The sequence below is a fragment of the Mchenga conophoros genome, linkage group LG12 (genome assembly GCF_057382185.1).
Source record: "Mchenga conophoros isolate Kocher_MC1m ecotype Shallow Benthic linkage group LG12, M_conophoros_male_GT1.1, whole genome shotgun sequence".
NCBI lineage: Eukaryota > Metazoa > Chordata > Actinopteri > Cichliformes > Cichlidae > Mchenga > Mchenga conophoros.
Genome location: NC_140537.1, coordinates 3,940,980 through 3,956,002, shown reverse-complemented (window position 1 = coordinate 3,956,002; position 15,023 = coordinate 3,940,980). Strand labels below are relative to the sequence as shown.

The following is a 15,023-nucleotide window of genomic DNA, read 5'->3' as shown; positions in this document are numbered from 1 at the left end:
AGGAGAGCGTCTCGATTCAGAAAGGTTCCACTTGGCTGGAGAGAAACATTTTCTGAATTTAAACGCTAACCAATTCTTCAGCAAGCCCTTCGCTCACATGAAGCGTTAAATTCAACTCAAAGCAGCAGCCAAAGAGATTTACATTTTCTGTATACAAGCTTTAGAGCCTTTGGGTTGGCTAAAGATTTGCATTAAGGGGATTTTTTTATTTCCCTCCTCCACTCCCATCTAAAAAACTTTGGAAAGTTTAATCATGGTTTCTGTTGATGCCCCTGGGTTTTGTTTCTTAAGCTGTATCCCTCCGGCTGTGAAACATAAGAAAACTTGATCATAAGCTGTTCCAAAGTCTGAATACAGATTTCACAAATCATTCTAACAAAGACTGTTCATCTAAGCATTAGTCCCTCAAATATTGGCTCTGTAATTATGGCTCTTTGTGTGGCAGCAGCTTTGAAGGAAAGCCTCATTAACAACATAACTTTTCTCGCAGCTTTTCTCTGAGAAGTTTCATCTCTCTCTTAACACAGCGGCTTCTCATTTAGTTTAAAGAGACAAAACAAAGTCTACCTTTAAGGCTGTTTATAAAAGTCTACATTGTAGCAGCAGCTTGGGTAATAAAATGTGGTCCTTACCCGCATGCCCAGCTCGATGTTCTCACCTCCGTAGACCTCCATGCCAGGATCCAGCAGACCGATCTCACCAAAGTATTCCCGATCTACCACGAAAGAGCAGCCGATCATGGCTGGAGTTCTAGTCGGGCAGAGTGAGAGACACAGCATGCGTCAATGGAATTGAACCGCATGAAACCCACCTTTTTTCTTTAAGTCCGCTAAAAAGATCAAACAAGAACAAAAAAATAATAATTTAAGGTTTCTTAATGTACATTAAATGCCCAGACAGGTTTAAGTGGGGTTTTAAAGCTAAACTTTAAACCTCAAATACTGCAAATAAATGTGTGTTGCAGATATTCCATGTACATGTCTTTGTATAGCATAGAAAGACTGTTTCCATTAAGGCCCAATCTTACAGCAGACAAGAGATGAGAAAGAAACAGCGTCCTCCAACAGTGAACCTTTCATTGTTCTCTTTTCTAGTGTGGCTTTTTTTAAGAGCAATGTGTAAGATTTTTTGTAATATATAAGATGGTCTCGTTTCTCTAGCAGATCATCATGCAGGTTAGTTTTTAGAGGGTTTCTACAGCAGTGCCTAATGTTCGACAAAGACACAGACAAATTGCTGTTCTCTGAACTTTAAGTAAAACTTTAAAGAAAGCCAGATTATGACCAAAGATCCAAAACTTTTATACACTGCTTTTTTAAATGAGGAGAAGACTGAGGCTTGATTGACTGAGGGAAGGTGTGGAAATGCCAGAAAGATGAAAAAACAAACAGACACTAGTTCAGTTTAATTTTAAGCACAAAGACTGCGCCTCTGTTGTTTAACCACCTTTGCTAAAGGTGCTGAAAAAGAACAGCTTATATACCCTGCAATAAAACTGAATTTTTTCAAGCCTTAAGACCACAATTATAAGCTTAAAGACCCCAACTGCTCAGTATTACTGAGGAGAGTGGTAAAGGTGCAGGAGAACTATATTAGTGTGTTATTGAGCACAAGCAGTTACTAGCTCACCGCAGCAGCCACTCTGAAGTACATGCCAGCAGGGGTGAGTAAGTTGTTTTATCAGCCATGAAATCTCCACTTCAGCCCAAAATTCTGGGCACCAGTGATCCAAATGAGAGCCACGTGACAGCTTCATGGTATATTTTGTTTATCTAATTATTTAATCATTCTGGCAAATAAATTTCATGCGTAGTAAGACAAACCTATCAATGGTTGCTATAATAATTAAAACAAAATGAAACACATTATACAATATAAAGATGAAAATAAAACATCTACCAAAATTTAGCTGATATAAAACATTTAGAGGGTGCATGTTTTTTTTAACAAAAGCAAGATTTTCCATCTTCAGTAGAAGAAACGGTCCCACTTAGTTGACAGGGCTACTTTCAGCACTATTATCGGTCCCATCTAAAGATAAGATAAGATAAGATAAGATAGAACTTTATTAATCCCTCGGGTGGGTTCCTCTGGGAAATTCGACTTCCAAAAAAAGCACAGCAACGACCGAAGTTACAGTTACAGAACTGTTATATATACACACACACACACACACACACACACACACACACACACACACACACACACACACACACACATATATAAATACAGAGACAAATATAAATAAAATATACAAAGGGGATAAATAGAATAAATAGGAATAAAAAATAAAAATACAAGTGAATTGCACATTTCAAGTATTGAGTCTCAGTATAAAGTCTCAAGTATAAAGTGCTCAGAACAAAGCCCCATTAAGAGCACTATAGTCATACAGGGTCTTGAACAGCATTATTTTTTAAAGTGACCAATGAAAGCATGGATTTTCTATCTGAAATGATGCCTGAGGTGAGTTCACCATGTATTACACAAACATACACACACACACACACACACACACACACACACACACACACACACACACACACACACACATGAATGTCAGCCACTTCAGTCTGACAGACAGGAAGTACTGTAAAGTGCTGCAAGAGCTGCATTTTGATTCACGGACTGTATTAAAAGAGAGCATTAAGCTGTATGGCGTGCAAGCCAAAAAGAAAGGTGCTTTTAGGTTTAAACCCCATATAAAAGGCTGACTGAAATATAACCATGGGCTGCTACTTTGAAAATCCTGCACCAGTAGATAAATAAAAAATTGACGCAGAGCTCCGAACCCCCTGAACCAATATATCGCCAAGAAAGCACTTTCACCGTTTGTTTTTTTTTTTTTCATAAATGTCTTTAGAGCTTGACATTCACAGTATATACGTCTCATGAGCTGTGTCACTTTAATTTAAAATAGCTGAAAATCAAACACAATAAAGAAAACCCAATTTAAAAGTGAAACTGGCTTGCGATCACAGATTGGCAGTTCTAGTTAAACACTCTCGCAGTAACAATTACAAGTCTATCTTTTTTTATGAATCACGCTTGCTGAGTTCTATACTTTTATTTCCTGACACACAGTCTTGTTTAAATTATAAGGGGGTGACAGACAGGCTTTCAAGTGCCATCATTTTTTACTGGCTGTGTAGATGAAAAAGACAGACCCTGCACACTCTCGGCCTGATTCATCCTATCCTTTCACTTCCCTTGACAAGTGGCCTTCCTGTCTGTACTGCAAACTTTGTGCAAACCTCTTTGAGTGCTCCCTTTAGATTAAGCTTCCTGGCAAGGTAAACACGTCTCTCTCCCTCAGTACACTCTCAGCACCGTATTAAGCTGGACGCATCTGATAATGAAATAAAATCCTTGCACGATTGAACGTTTAGCATTTTTCCACACTGTGTATTTTATATTGTGAAACAAACATCCTCAAATTGATGTCCTGCATATTTGTATTTTTAAGTTAAGAATAAAGAAAAGAGTAAATTGTTGCCAAGTTTGGTGGCAACATTATCAAGCAGGCCTTTTATGGTATTTAATGGCATTAAATATCCAATTAAATTAGGCTAATTAGGCCAATATATTCCAACATATTCTTAAGACCAGAGTCTTAACTGGCAAAGAATAATATATGAAGAAGGAAAGAAAAACATTTGTATCCACTGGAATGACACTGACTATGGCACTGATTATGGTAAAGTGCTTGAAATAGGATGAGGGCTAAAACTGGTAATTAGAAACCAAGCGAGGGAAACCTGGTCTGATTAAAAGGGACAGCATCCATCCCACTTTGCGTGGTGCATCTGTCATATAAATATAATGATTAATGTATTCATTTTTAAATTTTAAAATAAAGTAATGAGACCACAAAGTAGAGTTGCTTCTCTGCAATTTCCCTTCAGCTGTCAAGCCCCCAAAACACCACAGAGACCGAGTCTGCTCCCTGACCACCTAAATTAAAGAAACAAAAAGCAAAATCAACACATGACAAACTATTCATATGGATCTAATTAAAATTAATGACTTCTACAATAAAACCAAAAGCACAAACCAAATAAAATTAAATAAAAGAGCATTAGATCTTACTCATGAAAAAGTTGGGAAATGGTTTGATAGATGACCAAGCAATTATTTTTTATTATCTCTGAAACCTTGAAATATATCAGCTAACGGCCTGGTTCAGTCATCCGCTCTGCCCCTCAATTCTAAATGATCCAATCCCTTAAACCCAATAACAGACATTCCTCTTTTGTTCTACTAACCATTTCTGGTCCTTATTAAATGCTCATGCTTATGCTATTGCAGAATGATTATCATTTATATTTGCCCAGATTTTCTAATGGGCTCTGCTGGACTAAAACATTTGACACTAAAACGCTGCTGTTGGTAAGTGGTGCCATGTCAATATAACGGCCAAAAGGTGCGGACACAGGCCTTTCTGTGGCTGGTCTTTTCAGAGTTTCCCTTTCACAGAGCAAGATTTGGGGCGGACAGTATTTAAATGAACTGTGCAAACATGAGTTATTAAAGTGTGCCATAGAAAATTCTGTTGAATTTATGCTGAAAAAAAGGTCACATCTTATTTTGCATCCATGTCTTATTTGGCACTGGAGGATGGCTGAAAGCTGTGACTCCTCAACCCGAATCTTTAGAACTAAGCTCAACACGTATCCGGTCCTTATTAATACTGTTATTTTGATAACATAGAAAATAATTGAACTGAACTGAATTCCAATAGTACTGAATGTATTAAATTCCACACTGGAATGCCTGTCAATGGGATTTAAACAGATCTGAAGTGTGTTTGATGTGTGTTTGAATTGTAATGCTGCGAGACCTGGACTTACACTGCATTATTTTGGTTAGTACAGTATTTACTTCCACACCAGGCCTGGTTGTTTTCAACCAACCAATTTAGGCTACGTCCACACGTACACGGGTATTTTTGAAAACAGAGATTTTCCGTTTTTGTTTTAAAAAATAATCCCGTCCACACGTAAACGCAGAAATGAAGGAAAATGCTGCTAGGAGCATGCCAAAGCAACAGGTGGCGATATATTCATAACCGTGCAGAAATGTTGGCCAATCAGAAGTCTAGAAGCCTCGGTGGGAAAAAGTAAACAAAGATGGGGCATAGAAGCAGAACCGAGTTGTATGTGTGGAGGGACAGTAACTGTGTGTGTATATGTAAGCATTTAAACACTGCAGAGAGAACAATTAACAGTAACAGTATTGTAGAAATTCATTTCACTGAAACAATAACGTGGCGCACAGTGTGACGTCAAAAAAGGTGCACAACTTTGACGTTGCGTTTTCTGCGTTTTCTCAGTTTTTCTCGTCCACACGTAAATGCAAAAACAGAGTTTTCAAAAATATCCACCCTGGCTGGAGTTTTTAAAAATCTCCGTTTTCAGTCACCGAAAACACCGTTTATGTGTGGACGAAAGGTGCAAACGCATAGAAAAATCTACGTTTTCAAAAATACCCGGGTACGTGTGGACGTAGCTTTATTGCACTCTTCATAAAATACTGGTAATCATTAATGGGAACTGGCTTTGCTGTATTTATAAATTACAATGAAGTGAGTAGATGATCCCCCCAGAACTTTAACCTCCCCTTGGGAAATGTTTGCAGTTGCATCATCATGCTAATTTGCTCCTCTTTAGTAAATCTGACTCATACCAAATATTCCAGTACCCCTGTTGGAAACCTTGCATTCAGGATTTTTTGTAAGTCATACAATAAACTTATCTCAAGGACTCCTTTCATCTGTATAATAGACTATGGTGAAAATTAGGAACATCCTGTCTCAGAGTGATGCTGAGAAAATAGACCACCCACCTGTGAATTCCAGGTTGAGCTATTGTAATTACTTATCAGAGGGATGCACTAATAGTTCTCTTAAAAGCCTCTACCAGATGCAAAAGTGAGAGAACTAACAATGACTAGCAGGACAGATCATTTTTCTGCCCTGTTAGCTTCTCCTCACTGCATTTAAAACCCTTCTCACATACAAACCCTTAATGATGCTACACTATATCGCAAAGACCTCGCTATATCATCTCAACAGAGCACTTTGCTTTCACAGTGCTTTCTTGTGGTTCCCCAAGTTTTAAAAAGCAGAACATAAAGGACAGCCTTTAGCTATTAGGTCCGTTTTCTTTGAAAGGAGCACCTTGTTTGGGTGCTTTTCGGGTGAGGCTTAAAACTTCCCTTTTTGATAACGCTTATCTTTCGGGCCGGATTAGGTGACCCTGCAAGGTTTCATAATTATATGGGTACAAGCACACGCTGCTGGAGGAACTCCCATAATACACTGAGCACCTCTCCTCTACTCTCTTTTACTCTGCAGGCATTTATATGCCACTATTGCATGCTATTAACCTTGTGCCTTGTTTCTCCTGCAGTTTGTACTTTGTCCTCTGTCTGTTTGTTACTTTCTGGAGCTATTTGGGAACTTTTTTTTAGTTGTGGTCTCCCTATGCTCTTCTTTTCTCTCTTCACTTCATCCAACTTGTTAAGGCAGATAGCCTGGTTCACGAGTTACTCTACATAGTATTGCAAGGTCTTTATGCAGTGAAAAAGTTATAGACAAGAAAAAAGAACATGCTAGTTTTCTCCATTACAAGAACATTCAATAAACTCTTATGCAAGTGGGTGAATATAAAACACAAAGGGTCTGGCATTGATTTTTGCTAATATTTTGCATGGGCGAATGACGCACACTTGTATTGCTTCCTTTCAGCCAACGCTGTTGTTGTGTCTGTATTTTGTACCTGAAGGCACGCACAACAGAGATATCGTTGCGTGGCCTTCAAAAAACAGGAAATCACAAGTCACAAAACAACTTCTGGAGTCCATCAGACATCACAGATTGATGGTGTAATCATCCAGTGGATTTCTCATTTAACGTCACGAGGTTTAGTTATTTTTAGTGTGCAGATGGTCAGCCTGCAGGACTCATCCGCCCCTTGCAACTCTTGTCCTTGTCTCCTGCTTGCAGTGTAAATGTCTGATAGATGTATGCAATATATGGCAAGATAAAGACTCCGTCTCTTCCAGATGATAAAATGGAGGTAAAATTCTCCATTAGATCTTGATTCAAACAGCTGAAAAAAAAGAAAAGGTTTCTTTTTGAATCAGTGCTTTTAATTGATGGAGCCACATCATCAAAATACATACTTCTGCCCGTGAGTCTGCTTCACAATATCTCCAAAATGCTTGCAATCTTCTGTTCTCACAACATGTTTGTGCCTTCTCGTACCCTTTTACCCTCTTTGTTGTTGAATGCGTCCAAACAACCAGAGATGTTGTGAGTGAGCTTCTGTTTTTGATGAGTAGAAACCTTGAGGAAGCAAGCAGGAAAATAATTTCCAATAGGAATCCACCCAGCTGACACACTCCAGCTGGCCCTTGAGGCGATCTGTTCATTTTCAGCAAACTTTCAATAGGGAAGACGAACCAGCGTGAATGTCTACTCTTATCATTTCTTTTTATCTCAACTCTAGCAATTGATATTTGGTAATACATGATTCTCGTGGAGTTTTGATAAGACATCCAATATTTAGGTCCACACTAGTTGTTTGTATGAGAACACCCTGTACCAAATGAAATTGTTATTGCTTTTCCAGCACTGGTCTGTGGTAGGTAATGAAACTCTGGCTTCCAATTCATGTTTCTGTTGCCTGTGGTCAGAACTGAACAGTGTGTGTGAATGTCTTGGTGTCTGGGATAATGGAAGACATCGTGGCAGTACACATCAGTAGGTTTCATGCTTATGGCTTGGTTAAAATGCAGTGTCCAGGACATTAAGTGATACAAATGAACACATTTACCTGTTCTGTTTATAGCAGCAATGCTGTTTGAACATAGGTTTACACCAGCAGACAAGAATTATTGATTCCTTTTAGCGCTTTACAAAATCAGCACTGACATTCTGCAGGCATTTATTCATCATTGTGGAGCACAGGGTTGTACATTGACGTTTCAGATGTTTTTCCTGTTATGCTGCTAAAATAAATAAGTAAATTAAGCTAATATTTGTGGTGAAGTGAAGGGGAAGAGCTCAGTAGTCTCACAGCCTGAAGAAAGAAATGGCTCCAAAGTCTGGTGCTACGGCAGCAGATCCTGTATCGCTTGCCAGATGGCAACAGGGTGAACATGCAGCCACAGATCCTCATTGATCAGGCCTTTGGGGTAGCCAAATTTAGCTACTTTACTTACAGTATGTGATCAGTTCGACTTTTGATTTTTCTGAATGTTTTTGCCCTCTACTCCTGTCACTGATCTTTTAGTATTTGTTTTGTGCTTGTCAGTATAGGAATCTCAAAAACGTGGTGGATTTTCATTTACGAATCTAAATCAGTTTAAATGTCTGATTAAATGGGTCACTCCAAGTTCATGTTCATACAGAGATGAAGGCCTGTTAGCGCATTGCACATCTCAGATCTTTAAAAACAACACCCTTTTCCTCCTGTAAATGCTTGTCTTTGTCAACAGATGTATTACTGAGTCTGTGCAGTCTGAGAAAAGAGGAAATACTTCTTCTTTAACCAGATGAACTGTGTTCAGAGAACACTTCAGCTGGATCCATTTCACTGAAGCATCCTTGAATGAGATAAGAAAAAATGCAAGTTTTATTTATTTGTATAGCTCAAAGCTGCCGATCTCTCGCTACCGCTGACCCGCACCTCCTTGTGATTATATTTATGTTTATGTGTCAGGATGCGGCATCTTCAGTTCAAGTTTGATGCTCTACTGTAGCACTAGTTGTAAAATTGCACCAGGGATGCAGCAACATTAAGCAGTTCAGCAGCCCCATAATTATGGAAGAGGAAAACCAAGAGCTAAGCTGAGTCAGGTGGACTTGACCTTATGTTCTTGGTGCTTGCACTGCCTTTGGCCTTACAACACTAAAACAAAACCGCTACGTGATTACAGATATGTATTATAAAGCATCATAAGAAAAGTTCAGTGCATCTTTAAAGAGTTCTATATAACACAAGACTATTAACAAGTTCACTTGTTTTTATTCCTCTAATAATAAATAAAATTTAAGCAGACTTCTAAACATTACAGCTACTAACAATCGTCAATCACAAATTTTCTACAGTCACAGGGGACAAATTCAAATTCATCAACAAGTTCAGCTCCTGTCCCCATCCTATCCACACAGCCAGAACATCTGTAAGAGCAACAAGAGTTTAAGAAATGCTGATGTGCTACACTCTTTTTCTTTAATGTATTGCATTCCAGTAGAGTTTTGCCAGGGATACACAAAAGCATTTCTAGAGTTATATAAAAACCCGACAGAAGCATATGCTCTCCTTTAATCTAAGGTGGTATATTATAATACCCTGCTAATAGCCAACACAAAGTTACACTAATGACACCACACCGCTGAGGCCCTGTGCTTTCAAAATGATATTTTTCAGTGTAATTGGAAAGTTTTCTAAAGGCAGCATTTATTCATGTGTTCGTGTGGCATAGTAAACTATAGTGTGCCTGAGTTTGATGCCTCTACATATGAATAAGTCATATCCCAAGGCTATTCATATTTCATCAGACATCCTCATCTATAATGGACACTTTGCACCGGCTGAGGCCCTCACCTGATAGGGGCTGTCTCATCGCCCCTGTCCAGCCACTCTTGTGGAGGGATGATGTACATACACCATAGACCCCAGTTGTAGCCGTGGGCGGCATTAGCGTACTGCTGCACCTCGAACGTGTTGTACTTGATGTTGTCTATGGCGGGCAAGATAATGCGGGTATGATCCTCCTTCATCCGGGTCAGAATAGGTTCAGACCTATGGATAAGAAAAGAGACAGAAGTTAAAAGCTGGCTTTCTGGATTAGGTATGCCGAAGATTCATTGCATAGTTGCAGGAGGTGAATGAAAAGAGTGAGAGGTGTAGAGTCTGCAACAGGGCAAGTAACAGATCTGTGCATATATTCATTCTATCTGCAGAGGTTTGAAGCATTAATATTGCAAAAATGCTGGTCAAATCTGACTGAATGGATAACTTAACTGAATATGAATGTAAAGTGAAAGCTGTGGATGTGTATGTGCAGGAAACCAATGCATTTAAATGTTAAACAAAAAGTTCTTTAGTCAATAGTTACAAAAAATGCAAGGAGCAGCTACAGATAGCTGCAGACACTGTCTCGACTTTTAAACCATTGCCACACTGACATGCTTTTTCAGTGTAGATGCAGTCTGGTAAACCAGCATTTATTCAACTTTCAAACCAATTTCCAGCATCTGCTTCCCTCTCCTGTTGATGATATGAAGTTCTTGCGAAATGAATTTTCTGTGTAACGACAAATGATATCATATTTGATATCCCTCACTCACGAAAATCCAATGTCAAATAGTGACACGCATTACAGAGAGACGCTTGCAAGGAAGAGTCCGAGACAGCCCTGCTGTGATCGTCATCTCATGACTTTTTCCCTCCCAGGCAGTTTTGGCTGGCACATATTAAATGGACTACACGCTTTCAAGACTTTAAAAATCTTAAGGCAACATCGAGATATTAATAAATGAGATAAAACCAATTCACAACTATCTTAGTTACAGCATATAAGAGAAGTTACATGGTGAAGCTAAGACTCCAGTATGTCCATCCATCCATCCATTGATTTTTCTTCCGCATATCTGATTCAGGGTTGTGGGGGGCTGGAGCCTGTCCAAGCTGTCATAGGGTGAGTGGGTACACACTTGACATGCTGCAGAGCTAACACATCGAGACGCAAACATTCATGCTCACATTCACACCTACAGTCAGTTTAGAATCACCAAAATGCAGTTCTGTTAATAGCAAATGTAGTAATAGTTAATAGTTCTGGTATTATCTTCAAAGGAAATTAAAAGACATTTAGAATGATTTGACTCACTTGGTCTATAAAACATAGCACTGCATACCATGCAATAACCTCTCCTTAGCTTGGCCATGGGCAGAACACAATGACAGTCATGTGCTTCTGGCCCTAGTTACATTTGTATAATCTTCCTATGCTAACAGATGATGTCCTCCATATTTTTAAAAGAGCACTTCATATGGTTCATATGCTACTTGGTTATGGGAACACTTTTCCAAATTAAAAAAGAGAAAGAAAGAAAACAAAAACTGGCTGCAATCATTACTTGATAAATGCATTTCTTTAAAAAAAACACACACACACACACTCCCCTCTCCAGTTTTCTAACTGTCAGTTTCTTGGCCCTGACTCATGTCCTACTTCCTCTCTCGCCCTCTTCAAAAAGTGGAACTCATTCATCTTCCAAAAACAAAATGACTTCTTATCACATGAAGGTAAAGGACAGAAACTACAGAGGGGAGTGAGACGAACTGAACTGTTTTGGGTGACAAAATAATCCTTTAATAACTTGAAAGCCCTGTGATTGACTGGCCACCTGTCGGAAGTCTAGCCCACCCTTTGAACCTATGACAGCAGGAATAATCTCGACACCCCCGCGATCCTGTATGGGACAAGTGCTTAGAAAATGGATGCTTTGGAACATACAGTCTTATCTGTACTTACTGTATTAACTGTTAGAGAAACATGAGTTCCCTCATTTAATTTGTGACTTTACTGATGGATGTGGGTAAGTCGAACACAATAATAACGTATTATTTTGCTTTAGAAATGGTGGTACAGAACAAAGAAAGCTCTTTCATTTATTTTTTGTCTTCATTTTATTTTATACAAATATATTTTATGATAATATAAACCTAAGGAAACTTCATATTAACAGACGTGGTGTCAGTCTTTTAATTCAGTTGTATTTAATGTAATTTCTTCACTTAGGCACCAACGCTACCTGGTTATGGGAAAATAATGGTAGTTTGAGTCAAATGTTTGTCCCTTCACAAAATTAACCCTATAGTTTTCAAACTTAAGCTTCCCCAGCCTTTGTTCCAGTTCCAGTTTTATTTTATGTCGGATCAGTCCTCTAGCATCAACATTGCACAGGGGAGATGATCTAGGTCATTTACGCTGTAATTTTTCATTAACTCACGAAAAATGAGGTGCTCACTAGTTCAAAGTGAAAAGAATCATTAATTAATGAAAAAATTCAGGGTAGACTAAACTACAGTAGACAGTTTAAAAAACAAAAAATAAACAAAACAAAACATTTTCAGCTAAATATCAGTTATGCTTATATGTGTGTGTGTGTGTGTGTGTACATATATATACAACAGAGGACATGGAACAGAGGATCGCAAGTTCGATTCCTGCCTGGGGCGTCTGTATCCAGTAAGGGTCCTAAGGCTAGACCCCCTATGCTAAGCAAGCCTACCGCAGACATGAGCGAGACAGATAAATATGAAGGCATGCCGGCTCGGACGTCGCCCGGATCAACAAGGTCCGCGTCAGGTGTTGAGGAACCAGGGCACCCTGACGAAAAGTGGGCTACTGGAACAAGAAGGCATCGGTGGGCAAGGGACGAAAACAGGGCGTTGTTGGAATGCTACTACGCAAGTAACCCTGGCGGAAGGGGCTACATGAATAGGATGAGGGACCTATGGATTCTTCGATACCCAACATCCACAATGACGGCGAAACAACTAGTAGCTCAGTGTTCCAACATTCGAAAGAAGGGACTGCTCTCACAGCTAGAGATTGACGAGGTACAACACAAATGCTACGGCAAGGAGGAGTCAGGACGCCAGGTCAGGGGGGAGATATCATCACCCCCACCCGAGATTGGGTACATAGCCCCAAGTGCGATAGGAGAAGGATCGTTGAGTGCGAGAGGAACTGACCTGAAAAATAGGATCATGGCCAAGCTTGAAACCTGGATCCCCCGTAGCCGGTTACCAAGATTACGTGAAGTACCCTCAGAAGGTCTGCTAGATGATGTTAATGCAGCACTACGGGCAATACCTACAACCACGATTACCGACACTAACAAGCTGATCTACAATACGGCAGCAGTGATCAGTGAGATGCTTGGCTACAAGTTGAACAGCCACAAGGGGCAGTACCCTCCATGGAGAAGGAGGCTAGAGGGCAAGATCAAAGTAGCACGGAGGGAGGTTAGCCAACTAACGGAGTTGCAGAAAGGTGCGACAAATAAGGTGCCTAAGAAATACAGCAAGCTGTCCATATCTGAGGCCTTGGAAACTGCCAAGCAAAGACTCACAGCCTTGGCCAGCCGCTTGAGGAGGTACACCAGAGAGATAGAAGGCAGGAGAATAAACCAGCTGTTCTCCACAGAACCAGCAAAGGTGTACTCTCAGTGGCAAGGGAACAATAAGAGAACACCACCACCAAGGCTGGAGACGGAGCAATACTGGAAGAGCATATGGGAGAAGGATGCAACCCATAACGGCAATGCTCAGTGGCTAGTGGATCTGAGGGCAGACCACAGCGACCTCCCTGAACAGGGTCCAGTAACCATCACAGTGGCAGATATCCAAGAAAGGGTCTCCAGTATGAAGAGTTGGACAGCACCAGGGCCCGACATGGTTCACGCCTACTGGCTGAAGAAGCTGACTGCACTCCACGAGCGTCTGGCAGCACAAATGAACCAGCTGCTAGTTAACGAGAGACACCCGGAATGGCTAACTGAAGGCCGGACGGTCCTGATCCCCAAGGACCCCAAGAAGGGACCGGTCCCCTCCAACTACCGACCAATAACCTGCCTCAGTACTACATGGAAGCTCCTGTCAGGCATCATATCGGCTAAGATGAACAGGCACATGGGTCAATACATGAGCGGGACACAGAAAGGAATTGGCAAGAATACCAGAGGTGCAAAACACCAGCTACTGGTAGACAGAACAATCAGCCGAGACTGCAAGACCAGACTGACCAACCTGTGCACTGCCTGGATTGATTACAAGAAGGCCTATGACTCAATGCCCCACAGCTGGATACTGGAATGCCTAGAATTGTACAAGATCAATGGGACCCTAAGAGCCTTCATCAGGAATTCAATGGGGATGTGGCGTACAACACTAGAGGCCAACTCCAAGCCCATAGCACAAGTTACCATCAAGTGCGGGATCTACCAAGGAGATGCTCTGTCCCCACTGCTGTTCTGCATAGGCCTGAACCCCCTCAGTGAGATCATTAACAAGACTGGCTACGGATACCGACTACGGAACGGAGCAGTTGTCAGCCACCTCCTGTACATGGATGACATCAAGCTGTATGCCAAGAGTGAACGAGACATCGATTCACTGATCCACACTACCAGGCTATACAGCAATGACATTGGAATGTCGTTCGGACTGGAGAAGTGTAGTCGGATGGTAACAAAGAGAGGGAAGGTAGTCAGAACTGAGGGGATTGAACTACCAGAAGGCAACATTGCAGACATAGAGGACAGTTACAAGTACCTGGGGATCCCGCAGGCAAATGGGAACCATGAAGAGGCCGCTAGAAAGGCTGCAACCACCAAGTACCTGCAGAGGGTCAGGCAAGTCCTGAGGAGTCAGCTGAATGGTAAGAACAAGATCCGGGCCATCAACACATACGCCCTGCCCGTGATCAGGTACCCTGCTGGGGTAATAGGCTGGCCAAAGGAGGAGATAGAAGCCACTGACATAAAGACAAGAAAGCTCCTGACCATGCATGGAGGGTTTCACCCCAAGTCCAGCACCCTGAGGCTGTACGCTAAGCGGAAGGAAGGGGGCCGGGGACTGGTGAGTGTCAGCACCACAGTCCAGGATGAGACAAGGAACATCCAAGAATACATTGGGAAGATGGCCCCAAATGACCGAGTGCTCAGTGAATACCTCAGGCAGCAGAAACCCAAGAAAGAGGAGGGAGACGAGGAACCATCATGGAAGGACAGGCCCCTGCACGGTATGTACCACCGGCAGATAGAGGAGGTGGCTGATATCCAGAAATCCTACCAGTGGCTGGACAAAGCTGGACTGAAAGACAGCACAGACGCACTAATCATGGCAGCACAAGAACAAGCTCTGAGTACAAGATCCATAGAGGCTGGGGTCTATCACACCAGGCAAGACCCCAGGTGCAGGCTGTGTAAAGATGCCCCA

At 41.1% G+C, this 15,023-nt stretch overlaps 1 protein-coding gene across 1 annotated transcript in view; it reads right to left on the bottom strand.

The window, feature by feature from the left end:
• The window catches only part of galnt9 (polypeptide N-acetylgalactosaminyltransferase 9), a 112,381-nt gene that overhangs the window by 36,629 nt on the left and 60,729 nt on the right, over nt 1–15,023 (bottom strand). The window contains exons 5-6 of the mRNA XM_085293343.1: nt 9,615–9,812; nt 633–750 (exon numbers count right to left, since the gene is read on the bottom strand). Coding sequence (XP_085149469.1) covers nt 633–750; nt 9,615–9,812 — 316 coding nt within the window. The remainder of the gene's footprint in view (nt 1–632; nt 751–9,614; nt 9,813–15,023) is intronic.